Below are 27059 nucleotides of genomic sequence, written 5' to 3'. Positions count from 1 at the left end.
GCCACTTGTCCTATTTTTAAAATATTATCGGTTATTTATTGGGCACTTGCGATGTGCTGGGAACGGTACTAAGTGCTTGACGTATTATATATAATTCTCCAGTCAACTCTGGAAGGTTGGAATTTCTATCCCCCTTATACAGAGAAGACAAACGGGGCTTAGAGACGTGGCGCGTAACGGGCCCAAGGTCACGGATACAAAGGCGGTTAGAATCCAGACTTAACTCCAAAGCTGCTCAGAAATCAAAACCACTCCCGGTTCAAAGGACAAAAGCAGGAACGCTCGCTGGGCGGGGACAGTTGCAGGCACTTCCGGGGGGAGGAGCGAAGCCAACGGGCTGCGAAAGCGGCGCAGGCCCGGCCATAGCGAACTCGCGAGAGGACGTAAAGAGCGGGAGGGGGAAGACTGCCCCCGCGCCTCAAGCACCGCCTGTCGATCACCTGGCCCCGCCCCACGCCGGCGCGCCCCTGAGCAAGCCCCGCCCCCACGCCGGCCGGGCGGGAAGCGAACGCGCGTTCCCTCCCGTTACCCTCCGCCTGCGGGGAGGGCGGGGAAGGCGGGAGGCGCGCGCTCGCGTGCTGCGTGCTCGCGTACGTCGCTGGGGTTCGGCTGCGTCCGTCCCGCCGCTCGCCCGTTGCCGCCGCCGCCGTCGCCGCGCTCTCGCTTCGCCGGCCGCCGCCTAAGGGGGGCTGGGGCCGGGCCAAGCCGCCGCCGCTGTTGCCGGGATGCCGCGGGTGTACATCGGCCGCCTGAGCTACCAGGCCCGGGAGCGCGATGTGGAGCGCTTCTTTAAGGGCTACGGGAAGATCCTGGAGGTGGATCTGAAGAACGGGTGAGGAGGGCAGAAGAGGGGTCGGCCGGGTGGGGACAGGGCCCCAGCGGTGGTGGGGAGGTTGTGGGGACGGGAGAGGGACGCCTACCCGGCGCGGAGCTGCTACCGGCCTGCTCCGGCTCCGCCATAGTCGCGGCGCCTCGGGGGCGCGGGTAGGCCCTGGTTCCCACTGCGCCTGCGCGGGTGGGGGTGGTGGAGGGATAATGGGAGCGATGGTGAGGATCTGAGTGGGACGGGGAGAAAGACAACCCGAGTGGGATTGGGGCTCCGGGCGGGAGGGTACGGCTCCAGGGCGTCGGGGAGAGGCCTGGGTTTTTCCTTCCCAGGCCCCGGCAGTGGGGCCTGGTTCGTCTCCGGTTAGAGACCGACCTTTCCCGCTCTTAGGGCTGCTGGAAATAAACAGGATTTCCTGCTCCCTTTTCACCTCTTGCCCAGTCTAATGGATCAGACAGTCGCCACGCATCTTTACCGAGTCCAGGAGCTCCGGAGGGAGGCCTTTTTTGACTTGCATGTGTCACACTTTTTTGGGCGGGAGACTCGGGTTTGAGTGAGTAGTCTAGTGACAGTTTCGAAAGTATCGTCTTGCCGCGCTGAAAGCCTTGACCGTTCCCTCTGCAAGGGTAATTTAAAGTCTTGATTCGTTATCTTTCCACCTCCGTACAGAGTTTCCATGCTGTGGTTTCCGTTCTACAACTTGCCAAAAAATTGCTTTGTCGTTGTAGAATTTGTTAGTGAATCGTGGCCCCCCTGGCTAGTATCTGCGGCAACTAGTTAATGAGACGGAGATTCACAGCTCGAAATTGCTAACTTACTGCCTCCCCGGGTTTGGTCTGTTACTTGTATTCCTGATCTACGTTGGCAGAGCAGGGCCAGCAGGGGCTACACGTTTCAGGGCAAGGAGATGAGTCCGGCTTGGAGAAGGTACTCAATGGGGAAAACTATGAGAACCAGGAAATGTTAGGTAGGACTTCAAAGAGATAGATATAAAAATTAAAAGGAGTAGGGGGAACATTTTAGGGTACTAAACCTTGAGTGTTGGAGGAACTCTTGGCTTATTTGAAAAAAAATGAAAGACATTTGCAACAGGTTGGATACGGCTACAGGTTACTCTCCTTTGTAATACTAGCAACTAACACTTGAGAAGTTATGAAAAATACTGAAGTATAAGTTGCATATTTGAGACAAATTGGCAGCTTCCATTTACTCACATTGTTGATTGGATTTAAAAGTCATTTCAAAATGATTGTTAGGAAGAATCACCTTCTTACTAAGGAAAATGTCCTCCATAAAAGTGTTTATTACGGGGCGCCTGGCTGGCTCAGTTGGTGGAGCATGCAACTCTTGATATCCGGGTTATAAATTCGAGCACCATGTTGGTTGGAGAGATTAGCTAAAGAATAAAATCTTTTTTTTTAAGTGTTTACTATGAATACTGATTTAGAGTAAATGGGTTAGGAAATTACTCATTTGGTACAATAGAGCTTTTGGTTCTTGAGGAATTTACTAGATAAAGTGGGTTTTTATTATTGTTGCTGTGATACATATGTGAAAGATGAAGTGAAAACTCCCAGTTTTCTTCAGAGGCCAACTAAGTTGACAGAGTAAATTTTGTGGGGAAAGCGTGGTTTTTGAAGCCAGACAGGCTTGGGTCAGATCCTAACTTTACCACTTACTCTCTGTGGGCAGGTTACTTCTGTGACTGTTTTCTCATCTACAAGGAAAGGAGCATTAGAGATCATTGTAAAGCGTTTGGCTCGTAGCTGTAAATGGTAGCTGTAATCAGATGGTTTTGACCGTAATCATTAGGAGATAGCTTCAGTGTTTGATAACGTGAAGCATATTTGGTGCGGTCTATTTTCTGAAGTTTCTCAAGTGATAGCAGGAAATGATGTTGATGTTAATGGTAAAGTGGTTAATGTAATAAATACGTTGATAACCCACCAACAAGATGCCTGCTACTGTTCTAAATGGTTTGGAAAGAAAGAAAAACAGTTCTGCTCTTGAGTAAATTAAATGTTGACAGTTACAGCGTGTACACTTTGAGTTAAGAAATGCTTGCTCTCGCTTTAAACTCAAATAAAACTTGGAATGATTTGTTTGAAGAGATTTGTTTGAAATGGGCTTTGAAGAATGAATTGAGTGGGGCTTGAAATAAAGTGTCTGGGAATAATGTGTGTCATAACCGGTGATGAGGAGGTGGTCCAATAAGGAACACTTTTGAGAAATAATGAGCAATCAAGCTTGGATCGAGTCTCATGAGGGATTTAGAAATTAAGTGACAAGAACCAGACACATCAACTATAAGATTTTACACTGAGCATCCAATATTATAGATAGGAATTGAAAGTCCCTGTAGGGAATAATTGAGCTATCTGGGAAATGGCAAGAAAGGACAGATCCTTGCTGAACCCTAAAATACCTGGGTGTCTTTGGGGGAACTATTCTCTTAGCAGATCTGCTGCTAAACCATGATATGTGTGAAACCTGTGACTGAAACTGAAGGTTGAAATGAGGAATGGGAAGTCATTGCAGGGATTCAAAGGCAGGTGAGACAAACTGGCACACGTGGCAGCAGCATTCAGGAATCCCTGCAGAGGAAAGTGCTGAGCAAAGGACCAATGGTATAGATGGATTCCAAGCAAGAATTGACTGGACTAGATTGCAAAAGTGCAGAGGAGTCTGAAAGCAAGGAGGAGGTACAAAAGGAAAAGGTGGTATAATTTAGCAACATGTAAGCTTACCGTCCTGGACACTGACTGAGGATAGTAGGTCTCCTTCAGGAGCATTTTTTAACATACCTGGCTTGTAATTATTAGTAATCAAAACACTAAAGCAGATTTTGGATGGAGAGGATTTAGATGAATTGCTGAAGCATTCACACGTGTATGTAGAAGTGAGATATATCAGCAGACAGTAGATATGTTCGGAATTTATTAAATAGGCATAAAGTACTGGTATAACTGGAGGTTGACCGAATGAGGAAGCAGATGAGCTCTCCAAAGGAGATTTAATGTCCAGGAGAGGATTTTATGGATCCTCTTGGGATTTCAAAAAGTGTGTATACAGTAGTTCATTGCCTGCCATTTTATTATTCCAGGGGACCCTAATCTAGATTGCCTTTATTTTAGAGAATTCCTAAAAAGGTGGTTCATTTGGGACCACAACATGATGTAGATCTCTCAGGGCCCTATAGACCGCTCCAGGTCCCCTAGAATCTCCTACGTTCAAACCTGCCACACTGACTCCAGCAAGAGCCACTGTGGGACCAGGGGTCAAGGAAACAACAGCATTAGCAGTAACTGTCTATATAGCCTTCCAACTCTGGTAACTTTTGTTGCTTGATTATTTGTGAATTCTGTGGGCTTTCTTTTTTATTAATAAATCATGTGAAATGTAGAAGGTTTTTAATACAGTAGTTTCTCTTGCCACAGAATCTTGTGGTTACAGTCGTAGATCTTTATATCTCAATTTTTCCATATCTTAGTTTAATAAATTTATTTTATCACACCCTGAGATTATTTTACTTGCCTAGTACCTGGACAGGTAAACCTCCAAATCATTGAGGTTTCTTTGTTTTGTTGGTTTTATTTTTAAGTTGGCTAAAGACATGAATTAAAACTCTCCAGAGAAACTTGGCTATATATTTCACACCTGTGCTTCATATTACAGTGAAATTGTGAATATCTGGAATTTTCAGGGGGTGTTCTTGTCTGTTTAATTGGATTTGCACAACTTCTTAAGTATTAGCAGGAAGTTTTCGTTTTCACCCTCCTTGAAAATCCCTTCAAGTAGAACGTACCTTAATTTGTTTTAATATGTTAAGACTTTCAGTGAGTCAAAATTACTGGTTTTGTCCCTGATCACTGTAGAGCATTGTTTGATTTTAGTTACTGAGATGAATCCATGCCAACCCCAGACCCCACACAGGGATTTTCTCTGAGTCCTTGATGGGAGCTTGTTTTGTTTAGTTTCTTGTCTTTTTGTTTTAAAGGGCCAATAATGGAAATACAATTAGTTTAATGTTCCAGGTTTTTGGTTTCTGGTTAATTGAACTGTGGGAGATTATCTTCATCTACCACCAAATAGCGATAAATGCTATATCATTTTTATGATAATAGTACAGCTAATGAGTGCCAGGAATGACAAAGAAAAGGCAAACACTCTCCCTTTAAAAAGACCCCACCAGCTTTTCGTCCACAGGCAGTTCTGCCCTCAAAAATAATGACACATTTGAATCTTTGGGGTCCAAGGCTTTGAATCTTCTGTCAAGTAAGGCATTTGGTTCTGGAGTAATTTTATGATTATATAAGAAAAGATTAAAACAGTTTCGTTTAAAGGACAACTTCGTTTATACATGGTTAAAATTAAAGACCCATTTTTAATTCCTGTAGTGTTTCAAAATAGCATGTCTTTATTTCTGATTGTAAAATTTTTACATATGTATTGTAAATTTTTTTTAAATTTAGAGGACAAAAAATAATCATCCAAAGATAACACTGTCTGCATTTTGAGACTTTTTTTCATACACCCATGCTTTTCTTATGCCTCCCCATCTTTTCCACAGACTTGGGTCATATTATACGTCCTGTTTGTTTCTACCGAATAGCCTGACCCTTTGTCATTAAGTGTTCTCTGACCACTTCATTCTTAATGGATTCACGGTATTCCCACATATGTTACTTATTGTACCTAATTAAAACCATGTTGCAAGACATTTAGGTTGACTTTGGTTTTTTGCTAATTTATGCTTTTACAGCACTGTGGTAAATATCCTTTATATAAATCTTGGGGTAGATTCCTGAGTGGATTTTTGGAGTCAAAGCATATATACATCTTTAAGGCTTTTGCTGCCTATTGGTTTCCATTACTCTCGAGACAAAGAGTATTTATATTTTTACCTGTTGTGTTTAAGAGTTCCTATTTTTCTGAACCCTCAGTTAGCCTTCATTACAATTTTTTAATATTATGATTTTTAATGAGAATGTTTAAAATTGTATATGAGGAAATTATCTTGCCGCCTTTAAGGCTCATCCATTTAGCCTACCAAGCATAACAGATTCAAGAACTTTTTTTTAAAAAAGAACACTTGTTTAGAAAATAAATACAAAATCCTTTTAACATAAGGTCTTTTTTAAAAGATTTTATTTATTAAGAGAGAGAGCCAGTGCCTGAGCAGGGGGAGGGACAAAGGGAGAGGGAGAAGCAGACTCCCCACTGAGCCAGGAACCAATGCCTGCTGGATCTCAGAACCCTGGAATCATGACCTGAGCCGAAGGCAGACGCTTAACCGACTGGGCCACCCAGGCGCCCCTAACATAAGGTCTTAGGTGCAATTTTACATCCCACTTTTTCTACCTAATTTATCTCATGTATTTTTTCTGTTACATAAAAATCTTACATACATCATTTTAATGGCTGCAGAAAATTCATTGCATGCCTGAATCATGATTTACCCAACCATTCCTCCTAGGTCATCTCTACATTCTGGTTGTTAAAATGATGCTGTGATGAGTATCACGTGCATAAAATTTCGTATCTTTATCATTCCTTAAGACAGATCCTGTGAAGTAAAATTCACACGTGTCACGGCAGGAAAGAACGTTGTCAAGGCTCTCGATGCATGTCATGCCAAATGACTTTCAGAAAAGCTGTGTGCCAGTTCCTCTTGTACCAGCAGTGTATGGCGCCTGTCACAGCAGCCTCACCAGCTTCGGGCATCCGTGTTGTTTCAAATCTTGGCTAATTTCACAGGTGCAGGTGGTCTTAAGTGTCTTCACCAAGAACTTTTTCTTAAATGAGTAAGAAATAATGAGACACAGGGCTACGAATTTAGTAGCATTCTGAAGTGGTAGCATAACCATTACAGATGTGACCAAGTTGGTTTTTGTACTGCGCTCTTGTTGAAGTCAGCCTACATCCGAAATTTTTAAGTTTCTGTCATTTTGAAAAATCAGTGCCAAGAGACAATACCGTACTGCAGTTTTGACCCAAATGTTGCTAGCATAAATTCCCTGGCTTGAGACTTCCACTCTGTGGTTCTGGTTCCCCAGTCAGTTTGTGAAAAGAATAAACATTGGCTCTAAATATTCGGCCAAGTCATTTTAAACCCCTGTTCCTCAGTTTAATATCTTGCTCCTCCCTTTCTTATTGAGGGAGCATATGAATAAAAAGGGCCATGTGAAGTATTTGTCCCTTTTAAAAGGTAAGCATAGGATGCAGGCTAGATCAAATATGATTTGGGTTCCCAGTATTTCTGGATGCTTCCAAGTAACTTAAACAGAAAATTGTACTTTGAGCTTCTCTAAGAAAGATGCTCCTAGTATGTGAGAGAATACTGTTGTGGGGGGGGGGTCTTTATAAATTTGTAAGCTAACACTGAAATTTCAAAATTTTAAAAAAACATTAACAGCATGCACTTGTGTGATTTATTTTCCAACCGCGTACACCAAAGCGCTTTACTAACAAGTGTTGTTGTCTCTAGTTTGTACTGATCAGGAAACTGAGGCATTGGGGCAATTAAGTGCCTGGCACAAGGTTACAGAATGAGTTATTGACAACTCTGGAAGCTGAAGTGCTTTCTTATTCCCAGACCAAATACAGCAGGAGCAGTGGCAGTCAAAGCCTCTCGTGCTTTCCTTCCAGATGGTTCAGTCCTATTGTTCTGGCACTTGCCTCCAAGGATGAGAAGGTGGTTAGGTTCCACAGCCTGTTCAGTCTTTAGTCTCTCTACAGAGTCTTCAACAAGCTAAAAAGTTACTGCCAACAGTGAGACAGGTGGTAGTTTTTGTGATGCTGGCCCTAGACAGAAACTCTAGTGAAACTTTCAGGCTATTCTTTGAAGATCTGTAAGATGGTGTCAGCTTTGTCCTGGCTGACTGGGGTAGGATTTGTGCAAGCAGATGCAGTGAATTGATCTCTGTCGCATTATTGCTAGGGCTGTCTGGTCTTGGAGTAACCTGAAGGCTCAGGCTGTGCTCTGGATTTGCATGCCCATATTTTGAGGAAATGCCCTACCTGACTTTCCTACATGTTGAGATCAAAGTCTGGTTGTCTCGGAACTGCAAATGATACTGCAAATGATACCTGAAGAAGCATCCAAATGACGCTTGTAATCCTTCTGTCAAGTCCCCCAGCCACATCTTTAGGCCTGGATGCCAGAATGGGGGGCATTCGTAAACAGAGACCTCCAAGACCTAGAGAAGGTGGGGAGACCAAAGGAGGAAAGGAGGGAGGTCTGAATCCGGCCTTCAGGAATGGAAGAGGTGAGCAGAAGGCTCGGGCACAGGAGTCAGGAACCACACACCAGAAGCACTGAGCTTGAGAAAAGTCATTTCATGTGAATGAAAAGAAACTGTTGATCCATTAATGTTAAAAGAATTTGAAAATGTTAAAATACTAAATGAATTAAATGACTGATTTCAAGGGAAGGGCATCCCCTAAGAAATAGCATAGGAAGTGGCGTCTTTAACCAAAAAGGAAAAGAAACTGACTGCAACCCAGGGACTGTGGAGTGGTTATGAGGGATTTGGGAACAGCCAAGATGTAACTTCTAAGAGGCTTTAACACCTGTTACCCACTCATATTGCCATTTTAGAGGTAAGTACGAACTGGTTTTGTTTGTGGCTTTTGTGTGGAATCAAGTAGTGCTGTCTGCTGAGTGTAAACTTTTAGTTCACTTAGGTATGAGTTACAGATACCGGATTCCTATCTAATATCCCAAGAGTTGTTTTTTTTCCCCCTAAGTTGGTAATATGACGTTCATCTCTTGAGGGTTTTTTTTAATACACATATTTTTTAAATCTCTGATTGTCTTCATGAGCTGTAGTGTGTCATCAGGGAATAGTTGACCCCTTTTCTTGTGGGATCTCTTCATTTACTCTCAGTGCTGATAAGTGTCAGAAAATGGAAAAGTACAGAGGTGTGATTGTTCGCCCCTTACCCCCTTTGAAGAAAGCAGCCATGTTGAGTGTAAAATATCAGTGAAATACACTTTGTTGTGACGGGGGTTATGGTTGTAGTGGTGATCCACAAACTATGCAGGAGTATGTTGCTTTCTGGGAGTAGCCCCATTTTATGGGGTAGAAATATGTTGGTAGCCTAATGAAAGTGAAATTGCTTAGCAACCTTACGTTCATTTTGAAGTGGTTTTGGATAGTTGAAAGGAATTGGCAGATAGGCCCATAGAATGGTTACAAAGTAAGACTAAATTTGAACTTGATACAGATTCCTACCTCCTACTATTCTGGAGGAATTTTGTTTTACTGCTTAGGTACTGATTACTTCTGTTATATTTTCTTCACCCCGATATGTGAGCATTCCTTTAGAGATGGGCTGGCATTCCCTTAATGATGTTACCATTTTCTGTTTTCCTAGACTGGTGCTAAAATTTTGATGAACTATAAAATTTGGTAATTTTGATAGGTTTGGTTCCACAAGTAACTTAGAGAATAAGTGTTCACAACTTATTGGTATCAGCACCTATCAGCTGCAGAGATGGTATTTCTTACCATTTAGTATTTGTCATGAGATGCTAATATTCGTGTGGGCATTTCTCTTCCACAGCGCATAATTTGGTAAAACTGATTTTCTGTGCTTCTAGAGCTTGCATTTCTCAAACTGTGTCTGCTCTTTGGACCGCATCTTCCGCTACTGTGTGGGAGGCAGTAGCACGTGATAGTGAGTGCTGACTTCGGACTAGGAATGACTCCAGGTGTTGGGTAGCCTCAGCAAGTTCCTTCCCTGCTCTGAGTCTTACTGTCTTCATCTGTGAGCTAACACTAAACCTCAGAGTTGTGAAAATTATTACAAAGGAATTTGAAGAAGGAAGGAATTCTGGTGGGCTGGAGTAGTCATGTTAATAGTAGTTTGGAATTAAACAAAATTAAATCAGATCTTAGATGCCTGTCATCTGCAAAGTACTTTCCTGGTTGCTGCTATAATCCTGGTGTAGTTGGAATTCGTAAACCTTACAGCATTCTTTGATTTCTGGTCCATTTTTTTTCCATACCATTCATGCTTATATTTTTTGGTCCCAGTCACCATTCCTTACAAAACTAATTAAGTGCATTCTTAAATACATAATTTTGTCAATATCCATTCACATCTACCACCTCTAGGCCCGACTCTCTGTCATCTCTATGCTGGTCTAATTTTTGCTGAGCCTTAAAACCAAAGGCAGATTCCAGGGGTTGTTGTGGGACCTCCAGAATGGGGATTGCACAGAATAATCTTATTTTTCCTCTATTCTTCTAGTCTGTTATGTTCTGAACCCACACATGTTTTCGGAAGGACCAGATGGCTGACACTGGCTAATGGGAACCAAAAGACAAGAGTGAAAGTAACCTGGTTGTCACATACCCCAAGCTTAGAGGTGCCTCACCTTGCCCCAGGATCCATTTCTTTTTCTCCCTGGAGATTTTACCCCCACTTACCAAAAACTTGAATACAACCTGACTTACCTGAAGTTAGATTATCAAGTCAAGCAACAGCATTTGTTAAATGAAAAGGGTTGTACTCAGGACCATGGGAGAGAAGTATCTGCCTTTACAAAGGCAGCGTGTAACCTGGTAGTTTAGAGCTTGAGTCTGGAGTCGGATGGATCTGGGTTCAGATCCAGCCACACCACTTATGAGCTCCTTGACAGTGAACAGTAGCTTAGCCTCTCCAAGCCTCAGTCTTCTCATTTGTGAAATGGGAATAATCATCATAATAGTACATTCTTCACATACAATATGAGGAATGAATGGAATATTACAGATGAATTGTTTACTATGTGCCAGTCACTACACTAAATATTAGTCTTTGTTAACAAAGAGCACATAATCAAATGAGAGGGTCAGCACAAAGAAAAAAGAGCAAGGCCTCGAAAGGCCATAGAAACATCGTCATGTAAAACAAAATGGAATAGAAGTGCCAAAGCTAAAGGAGGTGCTCCGATGATTAGTCAGGCAGGTGTGTGAGACTTCGTAAGAGAGAGAGAATTCTCAAGTCTATGGAAGAAGATTATTTTGCTTCACCTTTTGTAATCAAGGCACTCAGGTTTGGAGAATGATCGAAACAAAGATATTTAGGAGTCATTACAGACCTCTGAGCAAAAGAATGATCTAGGAGCTGGCTTTCCCTGCTACACCCAGAGACAAGGTGACTAGTAAGAATAGCCATATTTTGGAATTAAGTAAGCGGATCAGACAGGAAGAAGACGGCCTTGGGCGCCCGGCAAATGCGAGAACTAGGGCCAGCTGAACGGGCAGCAGAGAGGAGTCGTCAGGGGTGATTCCGAGTGCTGGGAGGAGATGAGTGGTCAGGGGCTCCAGGAGAGAGAAATCATGAGGTAGGTTTTCTTCTTTGAAGGTGGGGAAAGATCAAGTGCAGACTGAGCTGTGGCCAGCGCTTACAGACCAGGAATCCACACTAGCTCTAATGAGAGAGCTCTTGGTGTGCGGGAACTGCCAGTTTGCCGACGTGAAAAGAGCCCCAGACTGGGTACTGGTGAGCCCTGAAGTCGCACCCCAGCTCTGCCACTCAGTGAGCACGGGTAAGTCATCCACCTTCTCCGGGCGGCCTTGATGGCCATCCCTCCTCTGAGGCTAAAGAAAGGGAGGCCAGAATGCCCAGAGCAGCCTCCTTCCTGTGTCAGGATAGGAAAAGGTCTCAGGAACCTCCTTTATGTGGTAGGAGTCCTAGTCGTGGGTCATGAGCAATCCTGTGTGACCGGAAAAGTCAAACTGCAGCCATAATCAGTGACCCAGAGCAGTGAACGTGACATGGGTAATTCTGCTTTGAGGGCCTAACCCACTGCTTCCCTGGAAGGGTGCAGACCTCTGGAGTTGGGGCAGTGACCGTTCTCACTTGCAGGCTTTTCTGAGTCGGCCTCACCTGAGCAATAGAGAACAGCTGCAGAAGTGTGTTTCTGCGCTTTTCCAAGCACTTTATGCAGACAGCGAGGAGTACTGCTGTTATTACTATCCTGTCAGTATGTCCTAATTTTTTTCACCTCATAGGACCAAGTAGACCGAAGCGTAGGACCAACACTGAGTACTTTGAAAGAAAGCTGTTTGATTCCTGTTCACTGATGCCATTTCTTTCAGGGTAGATTTAAGGGCTCTGCCCTTAAAGAACAGTGCTATTGACCCTAGTTTGAGGGTTCAAGCCACCCCATGGGTTAACTTCAACAGATGAAAATTTTTCCTTGGCTACAGCAACATCCCTAATCCTGACCAGCCATGGAGAGGTTCGGTTCTTACAAGGAAAATGAGTGAATGTGGGAATGGCTCACCACATTGGGAAAACAAAACTCACATCCTGCTGATGGTTGGCTGAGGACTGTCATGTCCACATACAAAGAAAAGCATGTGGCACAGTTGTAGGACAAAGGTGAGCAGAGATCTACCGTGGAAAGGGGCACATTTTTCTTATAGAGAGAACCACCAAGGCATGCCCCTCGGTAAGCAGTGTTGGTGGGTAATGGCAGGCACACGCATGGAGGCTTGCTTTCCCTTGCTCCTCATGTCACTCCCCCTCGGTTAGCCAGCGCTGAGCACCCCCTTGGTCCCGCCCTGCCTGGTTAGCTTGGTCAGCATGCCTCCAGAGCAAGTCCTGCTCCTCATTTTTCAGAAGGGACTTTTCTCCAGTCTCCCTATTCAGCGAAGGTGTCTGGAAGACAGGGATGACCCTAAGTCGTTCTGAAAGAGGGCGGGTCGGCAGCACATCCTCTTCAGCGAGCCATGCAGAGTGGCATTTGGGACCATCCGTAGAGATGATTAGGATCAGGGAAAGCCCCTTTAGCAACAACACGGGCTCAGATGCTACTTCTTGGGTGAAAAGTGTGATTAACGTTTCTAAAAGCGGAATGCTCAGTGTAGTTTGAAAACCATGTCATTCTAGTTCCAGCATCTCCGAGTTCTGACTGATAGCCTGAGCAGTAGGGCAGCTGTTGAACGAGGGCCACCAGAGCCGGCCGTGCTGGGAGCCTGCGCTCAAGTGTAGAGCGCCCACACAACTCCGTGTGGCTTTGGTCATGCTGTCCACATACCTGTCCATACTTGCTAAGGATCCCGGTCCTTGCTTTTTTAGGGAGAAAATGACAGGCACTCCCCTCCTCTTTTGTTTTTTGGCTAAGTCTGTCAGGATAAAATGTGACCCAGAGGAAAAGAGTTAGGGAAAAGGCAATAGCAGAGGAATGGTGAAGAAAGAAGTTTTCTTTTAATTGAAAAACGGTGTGTATTTAATAGGCCACGCTTTTTGTTCTTTCCCCTAGGCACGGGGCGGGGGGGGGTGGTAGTGGATGACGTGACATCTGGGAGTAAAGCAGGAAGAAGCACCTGGGAAGGTTTTTGTTTTAGTTTTACCAAGCCCTGCCATGGAGGGATTTTTAAATTCGTCTTAGATTCATTCCCCTGAATTCCTTCATCTTCTTTATTCTCATACTGGAATTACTGGAAGATGGTGGGTTTTACCAGTAGAAGAGGAAGGGTGTCTGCAGCCAGAAAGAAATGTTAGGTTGCGTTTGTGGGGCTTACTCACAGGTCACACCAGAGACGTATATGCATAGATAGACACACGCCAATACATACAACATGTATGCATGCATGTGTGTATTTTATATCCCTCCTTATTTTGACAAAGGGTTCAAAAGGAGAGTACTTTCGGGGAGATTAGTTTCATGTTATTTGCTGCAAAGCACGTAGGGACATTAAGATCAATGTAGAAAGATCCTCTGATATTAGTTACCAGGGAGAGCTTTATTTTCTCAAAGGACTAAAATTAATTCAGAGACAGTTTTAAAATTTGAAAATTAGGACCCATACAATAGTTTTTAAAAGGTACTTGAGATGACAAAGATTAAATTTATCCTTGTCCATTTGTCACTGTGGTATTCCTCTGATGCTACCAGATTAGTTGAAATTCTCCCATTTTGACATTTACCTATCATACTTTTGACATTAGGAGAAACCTTAGGGATATGTAGTATAGCTTCTTTATTTCACAGATAAACTAAGACCCAGGAAAATAAAATGATTTAAATCCACTTGTCAGAGTTGGTTGATAGCACAACCAGGACTAGAAACCAGGCCAGTTCTTGCTGCTGCAGGCTGAATAGTTCCGAGTTTGCCTTCTGGAGGCCTACCACAGGTTTTGAATGCCAGCTCTGCTGTTTTGTCAGGCAGGTTACTTAACACTGTGTGTCTCTGTTTCCTCATCTGTAAAATGGGGATAGTAGTACCTGGCTCTTGGGTATTGTGAATATGAGATAACATTGTCTAGTATGTGGAGATTACTTCATAAATGTTAAGTAACACTTTATTGTTACTGCGTAGTCTTCCTGCCTTATTTGGGGAACCCATTCACTGCCTAGTGAATGAAACAAAGTCCGTCTGTCAGTAAAGCCGATCTGAATAAACAGTAACGTGGTAGAAGCAACCACACTGGTTCGGTCTTTCCTTTGCCCAGAACAGGAGTCCCTGTCAGGTCCGGTTTGTGGCGCAAGAGGGTATTTGGTTTACTCTTCCAAACCCACCCAGCATGCCCGTGGCCAAGAGAGGAGACAGTCACATGCCTGATTTAATCCTTGGACTGGACTTTGACCTAAACACTTCGTAAATAGGGGTTCTGGCGGGCTGGTCAGTAGAGCACACCACTCCTGATCTCAGGGTCTTGAGTTCAAGCTTCACATTGGGCATAGAGTTTACTAAAAAATAATAATAATTAAAATGAAATTTCCCAAATAGATTTTGTGGCTTTTCACAGAGTAGCCAGATTTTTTCTGTAAACCAAAATAAATTTGATCTCAAGGTAGCTATTTTAATAAGTGACTTGGATATCCCAGACATGTCTACTAAGTGACCCACTTAGAAGTCAATATTAGAATTTACTTACTAGAAATTTTAGAAGTAAATATTAAGGAAGGACTGACTGTAAGGGCTGTTTTCCTCTAATAACACAAATTGGTCCTTACAACTCAGGGAAGAATTATATTGGCAGGGTATGCCTTGCTTCAGCCGCAGCTGCAGAGAAAGATTGGTCTGTTTGAGCATTAGTTTTTTGTTTGTTTTGGGGCGTTTTTTTTAGATCATTGTGTCTCCATTTAACGGACTGTCATTACTTTCCCTCCAAGGTCAGGATAGGTTCCACATGTAAGCCTCGGAACAGAATGAGCACACGCAGGGCACCTGGAGTCTTGGAGAATGCATTACCACATAGGTCTGACCGAAGCATCACCTGTTAGTAACAGAAGTTGGGCTTTCTAGTTCATACCATTGGCAGAGCTTAGGGTCTTGCATTCTCTGACCCTCGAATAGTTGAAAAACCCTGATTATTTTGAAGAAAACCATTTGGGTATATCCGTGATTCGTTAAGTCTTTAGGAGTCATTGTTGCCCTTCGGACATCACGTTAGACGCGTTCGGGGCAGCATGTGGCGCTGAGCCCGCATGCCACTCTCAGAGGGGCACTGGGACATTTCCTCACGCCCGGGGTGAAGGTGTTCTCACATCGCTCTTTACTTGGCATCAGGCTCTCACCCATAGGATGCCAAGAGCAGCGATGCTGTGGGCAAAGCAGACCTGTGACCAGTCTTGACAACTAAATGAAGGCAGGCACTTTTGGGGGCAGGGGAGTATTTTATGATCTATCAAGAAATAAACTTAAGTAGAAAGTAGATTTGATTTATCTGCTTTTTTATTTAATTTTGTCTCTAAAAATGATAGTACAGTTTTCCCGCTATCCCACTCTACTTAGGAAAGGAAAAGGCAGCTGCAATATATTATCAGTGATACATTTTTAGTGACTGTAAAGCACTTTTTGATGTAGTAAGTCAATGATTGGGAGAGGCTTTACCTGCTTTGTCAAATATGACATCATGTTCAGAATCACTCTTACTACACTGCACAGCAATTCTAGCCTTCTGGAAGCATCAAACCATGTTTTAGGCTTCATAGCCCACAGATTGAGCCGGGTGGCTTCTGAATTGTGTTACTGCAAAACATTTCCCATTGAACAGCTGAATGTGTCTGTGTTCCATTTTTTTAATGGAGTTGAGATTCAGTGACTTTAAGTTTGAATGCCTCTCATAGACTTTTCAGTGTAAAGAACCCTCCAAAGTTTGTCAGCCATACACAGTCACCTCGGGAGGCTCTGGTTGGAAGGGAACTCTTCAGTAAAGGGAAAATCCCGCAATTCCAAGTTTCTCTCACTTAACATGTTGCTGAATGCAGCATTACGTGCTAAGGAAACTGGAATAATGTCGGTCAGGCTGGATGAACTCCTGTCAAGCCTTGTAACCTTTTTTTGGTTCCAGTCCGTTTAGACACAGCGGAACACTGGTCAGTGTTTGCCTGTGTACACAGCTTTGTTAAAGACTCTGTTTGTAACTTTCCTTTGTGATTAGGTATGATCATTAAGATGGTTTTGGTTTTTAAATATAGGCAGTGGTCGCAAAGCTAGATTTCACAGCCGTGTTGTTAGACCAAACTGGAAGTTTATTGATAACGTAGCTTATAAGGTGTTTGTTTAACCTTACTTATGAATATCTTACACATTTTGTTGTTCAGTTTTGTAAGTTGTGTTCTTTAACAGGCATGAATAGGATTCAGGGGGGAGGGGGCTTGCTTTCAGATATGTGAAAACCAGCAAACCTCTTTGTTGGGAAATTCCTAGCAATGCTGTCTAAAGAAGTTTGCACAGTCATATATAGTTTTTAGAAAATTCCAGCCTACCTAAAACCTCCTGGAAATGAATTTGCAAAATCATGAGGAAGTGAATAGATATGATTTTTTTTTCCACTAGGAATTTCTAGAACAGTTAGTTCATTTGTGATTAATTTGCTTAGGTAGAAGAACAGGAACTTAAAACAATTTTTTTTCCTTTAACTGAGATTTGAGGTACTGTGAATTTTTTTACTTGGTATGTTATTCCAAACTTGACTTAACAGTTAAGACACAGTGCTTGATTGTAGGTCTAGTTGTTCTTGAAGCTCTCATTTTGGGCTAAAGCTTACAAAAAAAAAAAAAGTTTTTATGTGATTTAAAAGGGCAAATACTCAGTGTTAAAGAGTCACATATTTTGATCCTTCATACCAAGCAGCCCTCTGGAGGTCTCTGCAGCTGCCACCAACTACTTGGGGAACAAAAGAAATGGTCTCTGTTTTTAGCCAGAGTCCTGCTAGAAAGATAGGAGTCTACCTTGAGAAGTCTCCCTGTCCGCTTGCAGTGCCTGTTGGCACAAAGCAAAGTGGTTTCAGCCAAAGGGAAGAGAAAGCCGATCCTTAGTTTGCAAAACCCACCTAACCTTTGCTAAGCATGACCCTCATTGCTTTCTCTTTAATGATAGTGAAGCTGGCTGTCACAGTGGTGCCAACCAGGATTTTGTTTGCTCTCTCCTAGATATGGGTTTGTGGAGTTTGATGATCTGCGTGATGCAGATGATGCTGTTTATGAACTAAATGGCAAAGACCTTTGTGGTGAGCGAGTAATTGTTGAGCATGCCCGCGGCCCCCGTCGAGATGGCAGTTACGGTTCTGGACGCAGTAAGCATTTAAAAGGGCATTTGTATCAATGCCATACATGCCTTTGTTGTTGATTGTTAATTTTTTAAGTAATTGATTAATTAATTAATGTTACACTGAAATGTATTGCTATTTAAGCTATTTGTTTTATAAATTATGTATCTTTTTAAATGTAAAATTGCAAATAAACATCTTTGATACTGTTTAATTTTAATTTAATTAATGACAAAGTACTTGTTTTAATACTTCATAAATATGTTTAATGATGTGTGTTTGTGTTGTTTTTTTTTTCTCTGTAATGCAATTGTTTAACATAGATTTAACAAAGACCTCAATGTTTTAATTAAAAGAATCCTTTGAGGCTAAGATGACTGCCTGTTCCATTTGCTGACCTTGGGTTACCTTTCCATGCGTGGCTCTTTGAACCATTGTGGCCCTTGGCTGACCAAAACAGGAAGCCATGTGACGACCGCAACCTTTCCCCATTAGACCTGGGTGGTGAGGATCCCAAGGGTTAGACACAGATGAGATTAAACTGAAATAGGTGCCTGAAACTTTTTTTCGTATAAAATATTCACAAAAACTTTAATCACTGTGAGTAACACCAGTAACTGATTTAGTAATTTGGTTACTTATTTCTAAATTGATACATTGTTAATAGTTTTAATTTATGCATGTTAATTTTAAATATAATATTAATGAATATATATACTTACCACTTTGTAAATTAAATTAAATTTCATGTTTAGTTGATTGCTTTTTTTAAAAAAACCAATCTAGTTTAGAATTACGGGGCGGGGACTGAGCTAAAATAGCTGTGCTGTTGTGGGGTGGGGTGAGTGGTACACTCGGGGGTATGTGTTGTGTCCCTTCTTCCTCTTCCTCCACTGAAGTAATGTTTACCTGTTTGAACCTTCCAAAGGTGGATATGGTTATAGAAGAAGTGGCCGAGATAAATATGGCCCTCCTACCCGTACGGAATACAGACTTATTGTGGAGAATTTGTCAAGTCGGTGCAGCTGGCAAGACCTAAAGGTTTGGGCCTCGTTTACCTTATGGGATAAGGTTGGGGAGCAGTTCAACTCGGGAAAGAGATCATTTTGTGCAGACCCATGCGAACACAGAATGCAGTGGTATTATGTGTTTGAACGTTTTCCCAAAGCTTGGAAAATTCTCGAAAGGTTCCAGGGGCTCCTGGCGGGCTCAGTCAGTGGAACATCCACCTCATGATCTCAAGGTTGTAGGTTCAAGCCCCATGTTGGGTGTAGAGATTGCTTAAAACCAGTCTTTTTAAAACGTAAAAATAAAAACTTTAAAAGCTTCCATAGGAGTACAAAAGACATCAGAATCTCACTATTACTGTACATCAGGGGACCATCACTCTAGGGACAAGCTATATTAAATTTTCCACTGTGTCGAGGGTGTTATAGAGAGAGATGCCATTGTAGTTCCTCACCAACCAAAGAAAAAGTCGCAACCACCACTCTTTCCTGCGACATTAGCTATAATATGCACATTTGTGTCAGCTTCCAGTGGAGCTCCTCATGGGTGAAAATGACTGTCTGACTCATGTTATTTTATAAGGTTTTGTTGTGGTGTTGCCCACACCACAAGGTGGTGACCATCCCTTGCACTGATCCCAGCTTATCTTCTGACAACTGTTTTTAAGCTCTGTAGGGAAGAGAGGCTGGAGTGTCTTAACCTGAATGGTGGAAGGACAGAAGAAAAGGATAGTGTGACTTTCCACTCTCACTTCTCGTTTTGAGTCCATCAGGAAACAGGTGCTCGCGGGCAGAACGAGTGAGTCAGTCTGTCTAGGCTTAGCAGAAAGTAGTTAGGGATCTTACCTTCATGTGGTTTTAACTCATCAAAGCAATTTTGTATCCTTTTTCCCTTTTTGAAGTTGCTCCCAGTAGTCTTTAGATGGTTTGGTCTTAGCACAAGAGGCAAGAGCAGGACCTACGCTGGCGTTTTCTTCCGCGATTGGTGCTGTTGTCAGCAGTGGAGTAGGCCCTCACGGAGTGTCTGCTAGCGGGCCTGTGCTCACTGCAGGAATGGCTCCAGTGCTCCGAGAGTTCACGGTTGAGTGCCGTGGGGAGAAACTGGGGAAGGCTTTCAGACTTTTGGTTAAAATGAAGCTTTGCCAGTGTCTTCAGTTGATTTCATACTTCTGTACCTTTGGTAGTTTCACTATCTGGAAAGGAGAGTAATAGAGCCAAGCAGGTTGTAAGTCAGAGCGGACTTAACAGGGTTCTGGAGCCCACCTGTCTACAGTGAATCCCAGCTCGGCCACCTGTCAGTTATTTTACCAAGTTACGTTCCTCTTGTGCCTCATATTTTTCAGCTATAAAAGTGGGATTAATACTCATTTTTACTCAAAGTTATTGTGCAAATCGAATGCAATTTAATATAAAAAACCCAAGAACAGTTCCTGGCACAATAAATGCTAACTGTTACTCGAAGAAATGCAAAAGTAAATTTCAGGGCTATTTGTTTCTAAAATGCATAAATTTCACAACACCCAGAGATGTTGAGATGAAATTTATATAGTAGTCTACCTCCAGAGGCATTGAGACTTGGTAGTTTGACCCGTCAGGTGGGGTAAGTAGTATTAATTCAGATTCTGAAGTCTGGCTCCTTAAAGTCTTATATTCTACTTTTCTGTTCTGCAAAATGGGGGAAATAATTGTATCTATCTCACGTTAGGAGTTTAATTAAATCGTATAAACATTTAATAGTTAGCTGCTATTACTAATAATTTGGAAATATGATGGAAGTATAAAACAAAAGTAGTGACATTCCTCTAAGCCCTTTTACTAGAGTTAGCATACATCTCAACCTGTCCAAGACAGTCGCAGTCTTGGGATAACTTAACGGCATCTTCATTCAGTCTCAGAGGTGCCCAAATTTGGGTGATAAATTATATGGACACCCTGTTTTTTACCCAGAACCCCCACTCCTGCAAATAATTCAGTTGAAAGAATTTGCAAAAATGTTCCTTTGCTGGATTATGAGTAATAGCCAGAGACTGTATAACCTGAAATTTGCAACAGTTGGGGAATCCTCGAAAATAGTATCAGGCACACTAATTGTGAAGATTATATGTAAGCATTTTATGATGCAATGAGCAGAGAAGGTATTGAATGGCATGTGTTTAGAGGAAAGCAGTAACAATTAACTGTTGAGCATTTATACATCCCACAAATGTTCATTAAATATCTACTACATACAAAGAAGTGTGGGGAAATTAGCCAGAAAGCCTTAAGTTCTGAATTTACCTAAATGTCATGGTCTTTTCAAACACTAATCTGATCTCATTTATACATCACTTTTTAAAAAAAAATTTTTTAAAGATTTATTTGTTTATTTATTTTAGATAGAGCAGGGGGAGGGGAAGAAAAAATCTCAAGCAGCCTCCCCACTGAGTGTGGAGCCTGACGTGGGGCTCGATCTCATGACCCTGAGAACATGACCTGATCCAAAATCAAGAGTCAAACGCTTAACCGACTGAGCCACACAAGGCACCCCCACTTTATTATTTTAGTGTTTGTTTATTAATCTCTACACCCCATTTAGGGCTCAAACTCACAACCCCAAAATCAAGAGCCAGTGCTCTTCCAACAGAGCCAGCCAGGCACCCCTTAGACATCACTTTAGTATTTATCTAGCATGTTAGTTGGATTCTCCCACTGGATTGTATTAACTCCTCAAAGAGAACGAGCAGAGAGGCTTACAGTAGTGAAAGGACTGAAGGAACATGGGTCGTCCTTGAACCTTTGAAGCCAGAGCTTCACAGTACCATTTTGTTTCCTTTCTGTCTTTGTTTTGAAGAAATGCTGTAACAGTAATTTCATTTTTTCTAAGTTTTATTTATTTAAGTCATCTCTACACCCAGCGTGGGGCTCAAACTCATGACCCTGAGATCAAGAGTCACATGCTTTTCCGACTGAGCCAGCCAGGCGCCCCTACCAGCAATTTTAAGTAAAACTGAGGTTTTACTTAAAGGCTAATCTCATAATCCCTTTATGGATATCTTTATATGTTACCCTAGATAGTTGTCAATATTTATACATGTTTTCAAACAAGGATTTATAATGAGATGTGAAGACCTAACTTCTGCATTTACTCATGTGGCGACATGAGTATCTAAAGCTGCTATACACAAAAAACTTGCCACTGTAAAATCTAGAAAAGGATAGTTAAAAATGTTCATATTCACACATAACTGTTTAAAGGAATAAATATTTATTGTCTCTACCACTCACCTGATGCTGTAAAGAACCTTAGTAAATGGTTGGTATGTAGATGGAAGTATTTTAAAGAGTAAACTTCATTCTGAGGAAAACTAGTTTTTCTTCCTAAAGGGAAAACTTTTGTTATAATTGCATTAGACATTTTAACAAAATGCATCATAACCTATTGAGTGATTTTCCTTTTTTCTTTTTTTTCCTCTTTTCAAGGATTATATGCGTCAGGCAGGAGAAGTGACCTATGCAGATGCTCACAAGGGACGCAAAAATGAAGGAGTGATTGAATTTGTGTCTTATTCTGATATGAAAAGAGCTTTGGAAAAATTAGATGGAACTGAAGTCAATGGCAGAAAAATCAGATTAGTTGAAGACAAGCCGGGTTCTCGACGACGCCGGTCCTACTCCAGGAGCCGGAGCCACTCAAGGTACTGCTGGTGTCTGCGTGTCGGCGCTTGCTGTCAGTTCATTAACGAGTACTTAGATGGATAATCCACTTCCATTCTCCTGTTGAATTCTGAGTACATGGTTCTGTCTGGTTCAGTAACTCCGAACTTTGAACTGAACAGTTATTTGCAAAACTCTTGAACTCTAACATCATGAGTACAAATCGAAATTCTTTCTCTGAGGCAGATACAAGTGACATATTTTGATATTTTTTCTTTGGTACCCCGGATCCTACCCTTACTGGGGACAGACATGGCGAGTAGACCCTTAGCTTACTTTCCCAAACACCACCTACTCAAGAGTGGAGACTTTCTTCTGCAGCCACTGCTCTGCACTAGGCCTGTGAACGAGACAAATACAGTCCATGCCCTCATGGACTAGTGGAGACTCAGCCTAGTGGAGAAAACAGGCATTGAGCAAATAATGACCATCGTGATAAGTGTATGGCAAAGGAAATGTACACAGCTCTAGTTTGGAGAACTGACAGGGGCTTCTCTAAGGACACGTCATAGAGGCTGAGCTCTAAAGGAGAAGCTGGAGCTGGCGGGTGGAGAGAGGATTAGTGCCATTCTGCCTCTGGCAGAGGGCAGCAGCACGAGAGCGGCTCGAGATGAGGCAGAAAAGGGCCGGATCCTGCCGACTCACGGGCCAGGGTAAGGATTGAAGAGCAGTGGGAAGTCACTAGGGACTCCTCTAAGCTCTTCAGGTTTGGCTTTGTTTCTAATTTTTTTCTTAAGGGAAATTTCAAATACATAAAGCATTAGAGAAAATAGGTTGGTGAGCCCTGAATTCCCTTATGCCTGTCCCCCGTCCAGCTGTGTTACTTGTTTCTTTGCCAGTCTTGTCTCCCCACCCCTCCCATTGCCTCATTTAAGGCAAGTCTGGGCATCCTGTCATTCCACCTGTAATTATTTCAGTATGTACGTCTAAAATCTAAAACCATGATGCCATATTACAGCTAGCCAGTTTGTACTCAGGTTTCCCCAATCGTCTCAAATGCGTGTTTTTGCGTTTGGTTCATATTAGGATCCCAGCCAGGTCTGCACATGGCCATTAGATGGCATGTCTCTTCACCTTTTTTTAATCACTCGTATGTCCTCCTTTGTCCTTTTTTTATTCTCCATGCATTCAGTTGAAGAAACAGTTGCATTCTTTGAAGACCTTCTCCTAGTGGAGATTCTTCTGATGGCATCTCGTGGTGATATTTATCATGTTCCTTTATTCTGCCTCTGATATTTCCTATGAGCTCCTTGTTAGGTGTTGAGGCATTTAGAGTAAGGCCAGTATTTCAGCAGGTGACCTTCATAAGTCGTACTTTATACTTCCTGTCACTACTCGCGTGGCGTCCGGCTGTCCCGCTGCGCATGATGGGGAAGCGCATCCGTGTGTCCGGGGCTGAGCCTAGGCCGTGCGTCACAGAGTCTGCGACAGTCCGCCTGACAGTCCTAGCGTCAGCCTAGCGACAGTCCTCCCTCCCTGGAGCCATTCAGTCACTGTGGCTAAGGGATGACTTTCTAACCTCCTTATTCTTTTTGCATTTAAAGGCTATAATTCTGTCAATTATTTCCATTCTTGTTGGTCTCAAATACAATTTTAATAGGAAACTGAAAATGAAAGTTTAACACCTTTGTTTACCAACTTTTAGAATTTTAAATGTGCCCCAGGGTTTCCTAAAGGTAATGATGAGAGTGGTGGTTTAGTATTAGTGTCATTTTGAAGGAATTCTCAGATGCGGATACGTATATAATGTTTCATCTGCTGCAGTTCACATTTTTTATGCTCAGATTGTTCTGCCTTGGCCATTGGGAGCCCTTCAAGTTGGTTCCTGTGTCTTCGGTATCTTGGTTTTCATATGAATATGCTTCACTATGTATTTTCTCTGACTTTTTATTCCGATCATTTTCATACATCAAAGAACAGTTCATGAGCACCCGTGTCCTCTCCTTCCAGCTTCAGTTGTTAGCATTTTGCCCCCTTTGTCTTCGTGTGTGTGTGTGTGTGTGTGTGTGTGTGTTTACGCACGCGCCCTGTACGTGTACTTGGCTGTAGCATCTTCAGGGAAGTTGAAGACCTGATGCTTCACCCGTGAATACTTCGCATGTGTCTCTGTGAATGAGGATCACCGCATTTATATTTTCTTACCTAAGAACCTCAACAGCGATTCCCTGAAGCCCTCTTCTGTCCAGGCCGTTTCCAGATTTCTCCAGTAGTTCCACAGAGGTCTTTGTGTTTCCTGACCAAAATCCAGTCTAGTCTTGCATCGTAAGAGGTCGTGTCAGAGCTCGCTGGTCTGAAGCAGCTCCCTCCCCTCACCCTTCCGGCGGCATTGACTTTTTATGTATGTGTTTTTTTAAGTAGTATCCTACACTCTGACTTTTCTGTTTCCTCTTGGCATTGATGAACTTGTACTTTATCCCCTGCTTCCCTGAAACTGGAGTCGGGTCTAGAGAGGTGTGATGGGGATACAGGTTAAATGTATGTGGCTAAAGTCCTTTCGTAGATGGTGGTGCTCAGCAGTCTTTGAACGTTCCCTCTTTCTGCCCTGATGAGATGTTCTAGACCCATCTTGTATATTCCCTGCCCTACTCTTGGAATCAGCCGTTTCCCCAGGAGCCCTGGTTACTGTGGAAGTAAGCAGAGTTACAGTCTTGGCCTTTTAAAGATTTTTTTTAGAGCTTGAGTGTGTTTTTAAAACGGCTCTCTGGTCACAGTGAGTGAATTGATAGGTCAAGGGCAAAAGTGTTCACAGGAAGGCTAGTAAAGAAGCTGTTGAGGGACGGAGACTGATGGGGACGGTGTGGTCGGCGGCAGTGGCAGTAGCTGCCGATGAACAGGCAGAATCATTAGTACAGAAGAGGCCGGGGGGAGAGGAAAGGGTCCGGGGTGGCTCTGGTTTCCAGTATGAGGAACTGGGGAAGTAACAGTGGCATCGGCGGAAGAAAGGCAGGAACCCAGCAAAAAGAGTGGGCGTGGGGGAAAGAGACTCAGGATTAGAGGTGCTGAGTTTCAGGGAAGCCGTGCAGGTGGAGTGTTTGCAGGTACTGGATCCTTGGACCTACAGCAGTGGAGAGGGTTCTCTTTCAACTTTGAGTCTGGGCAACAGCCAATGCCAGACATGTTTTTCAATTAAAAAATGTCTTACTATTCAGCTAGCCTTTTGTCAGCAACTATTAAAGAATATTCTCTCCCCCTAGGTCTCGTTCCCGAAGCAGACATTCTCGAAAGAGCAGAAGCCGAAGTGGCAGCAGCAAAAGCAGCCATTCTAAGAGCAGATCTCGGTCCAGGTGGGTCTTCCCTGGTGTGAGCAGAGGCGGTCCGCAGGACATACCTGGACCGTGTCCCACTTCGGTCTTCGTCACGGTGCCAGTCTTCCCTCACGTGACCCAGGTTTTCCGGCTCGGGACCGCAGTCGGGGTGCAGAAAGCGGTCCTGGGCCAGTGCCCGCCGCGCACTGTACGGTGGGGCAGCGCGCCCACATTTCCCTCTAGTCGTCTGTCCTCACGGGTGGTGTGAGGCCGCGTGTGACCCCGATGCCTGTGTCTCCTCAGGTCAGGCTCCCATTCCCGGAGCAAGAGCCGCAGCCGCAGCCAGAGCCGCAGCCGCAGCAAGAAGGAGAAGAGCCGGAGCCCCAGCAAGGACAAGAGCCGCAGCCGCAGCGCCGACAAGCGCCGCAGCAAGAGCAAAGACCAGGCCGAAGAGAAGATCCAGAACAGCGACAGCGCCGGGAAGTCCAAGAGCCGGAGTCCCAGTCGGCATAAAAGCAAGAGTAAGAGCCGAAGCAGGAGTCAGGAGAGGCGAGCGGAGGAGAAGCGAGCGAGCGTGAGCAGGAGCAGAAGCAAGGAGAAGAGCCGGAGCCAGGAGAAGGGCCCCCACAAGAGCCGCAGCCGCAGCCGCAGCCAAGGGGGCAGCCGCAGCCGCAGCCGCAGCAAAGACAAGCGGAAGGGAAGGAAGAGGAGCCGCGAGGAGAGCCACAGCCGCAGCCGTAGCCGCAGCCACAGCAAGAGCGAGCGGAGCAGAAAGCGGAGCGGCAAGCGAGACAGCAAGTCCGGCAGCAGCAGCAAGAAGAAGAAGAAGGAGGACGCCGAGCGCTCGCAGTCCAGGTCACGGTCCCGCTCGGCGTCCAAAGAGCGGGAGCACGCCAAGGCCGAGTCCGGCCAGAGGGAGGGCCGAGGGGAGAGTGCGGATGCCGGCCCCCATCAGGAGACCCGGTCCAGGTCGAGGTCCAATTCCAAGTCCAAACCCAACCCTCCGTCAGAATCACGCTCCAGATCAAAGTCCGCTTCAAAAACCCGGTCTCGGTCCAAGTCCAGATCCAGGTCTGCGTCCAGATCACCGTCTCGGTCTAGATCCAGGTCCCACTCGCGGTCCTAACTGGCTACGACCACAGCTGGAACTCCCCGAGAAGTCTTTTGTACGTGTTCGGTAGCCGTAGCACACGTGACCCAGTAGAACACATGTCACTGCTGTACATTTTTAACCCCTGATGGTGTGTCTCCAGTTGTTCAATCTAAGTGCTTCCTCTCCGTAAAGCCTCCTGGCGCCAGGCCTTCCTGCTCGACTGAAACAATCTTCTCTTTGAAAACCCCCTTTACTCATGGCCCACAGTAGAATATCCAAACCGCCGCGGCCCTCAGCCTGGCCTTTCCTACAGGGAGCTCAGTACCTGGACGGCTTTCAGGCTGGAATGCTGACGTAGGTAGGTACGGTGAGTTCAGCCATTTTTGCCCTCGAATTGATGCCCTTTGATGTTTGCCATTTAGTGAAAGTGCGAAGTCTTAAGTTTCCTACCACTTTGGTTTCATACTTTTGGACTTAACAAAGTTGTGAATAGCACAGTCGAGGAAAATTGATACCTGCAGTAACCCATAGGAAATAAACTGTAGAGTTCCATATTCTGGTATTGTGATTATATTGTTTTATATTAAAAAAGAAAAGAAAAGAATTTTTTTTAATTTTATTTTTCCCCGTCTTGCAAAGTATAGTGACCCCTGTTTCCATTAAATTTGAATAAAGACTATTTTTGCTTGACAAAA

The 27059-nt window shown here is 43.7% G+C and overlaps 1 protein-coding gene across 1 annotated transcript; it reads left to right on the top strand.

Moving 5' to 3' along the window:
* Window positions 1-523: 523 nt before the first annotated feature.
* Window positions 524-27059, top strand: SRSF4 (serine and arginine rich splicing factor 4). The gene is made up of 6 exons (XM_002929558.4): window positions 524-832; window positions 17211-17353; window positions 18255-18367; window positions 21793-22007; window positions 25221-25310; window positions 25575-27059. The coding sequence occupies exons 1-6, from the start codon at window positions 726-728 to the stop codon at window positions 26395-26397; spliced, it is 1491 nt and encodes a 496-aa protein (XP_002929604.2). The 5' UTR covers window positions 524-725; the 3' UTR covers window positions 26398-27059.

The sequence above is a fragment of the Ailuropoda melanoleuca genome, chromosome 2 (genome assembly GCF_002007445.2).
Source record: "Ailuropoda melanoleuca isolate Jingjing chromosome 2, ASM200744v2, whole genome shotgun sequence".
Classification (NCBI taxonomy): domain Eukaryota; kingdom Metazoa; phylum Chordata; class Mammalia; order Carnivora; family Ursidae; genus Ailuropoda; species Ailuropoda melanoleuca.
Note: the sequence above shows the minus strand (reverse complement) of the source record. Positions and strands in the feature narration are given on the sequence as shown.

Excerpts from the sequence above, each read along its gene's own strand:
- SRSF4 (XM_002929558.4), top strand. The coding sequence starts at position 726 with ATGCCGCGGGTGTACATCGGCCGCCTGAGCTACCAGGCCCGGGAGCGC. Across the intron at positions 18,368-21,792 it reads GCAGCTGGCAAGACCTAAAG|GATTATATGCGTCAGGCAGG; the intron begins GTTTGGGCCTCG and ends CCTCTTTTCAAG. Across the intron at positions 25,311-25,574 it reads AAGAGCAGATCTCGGTCCAG|GTCAGGCTCCCATTCCCGGA; the intron begins GTGGGTCTTCCC and ends GTGTCTCCTCAG.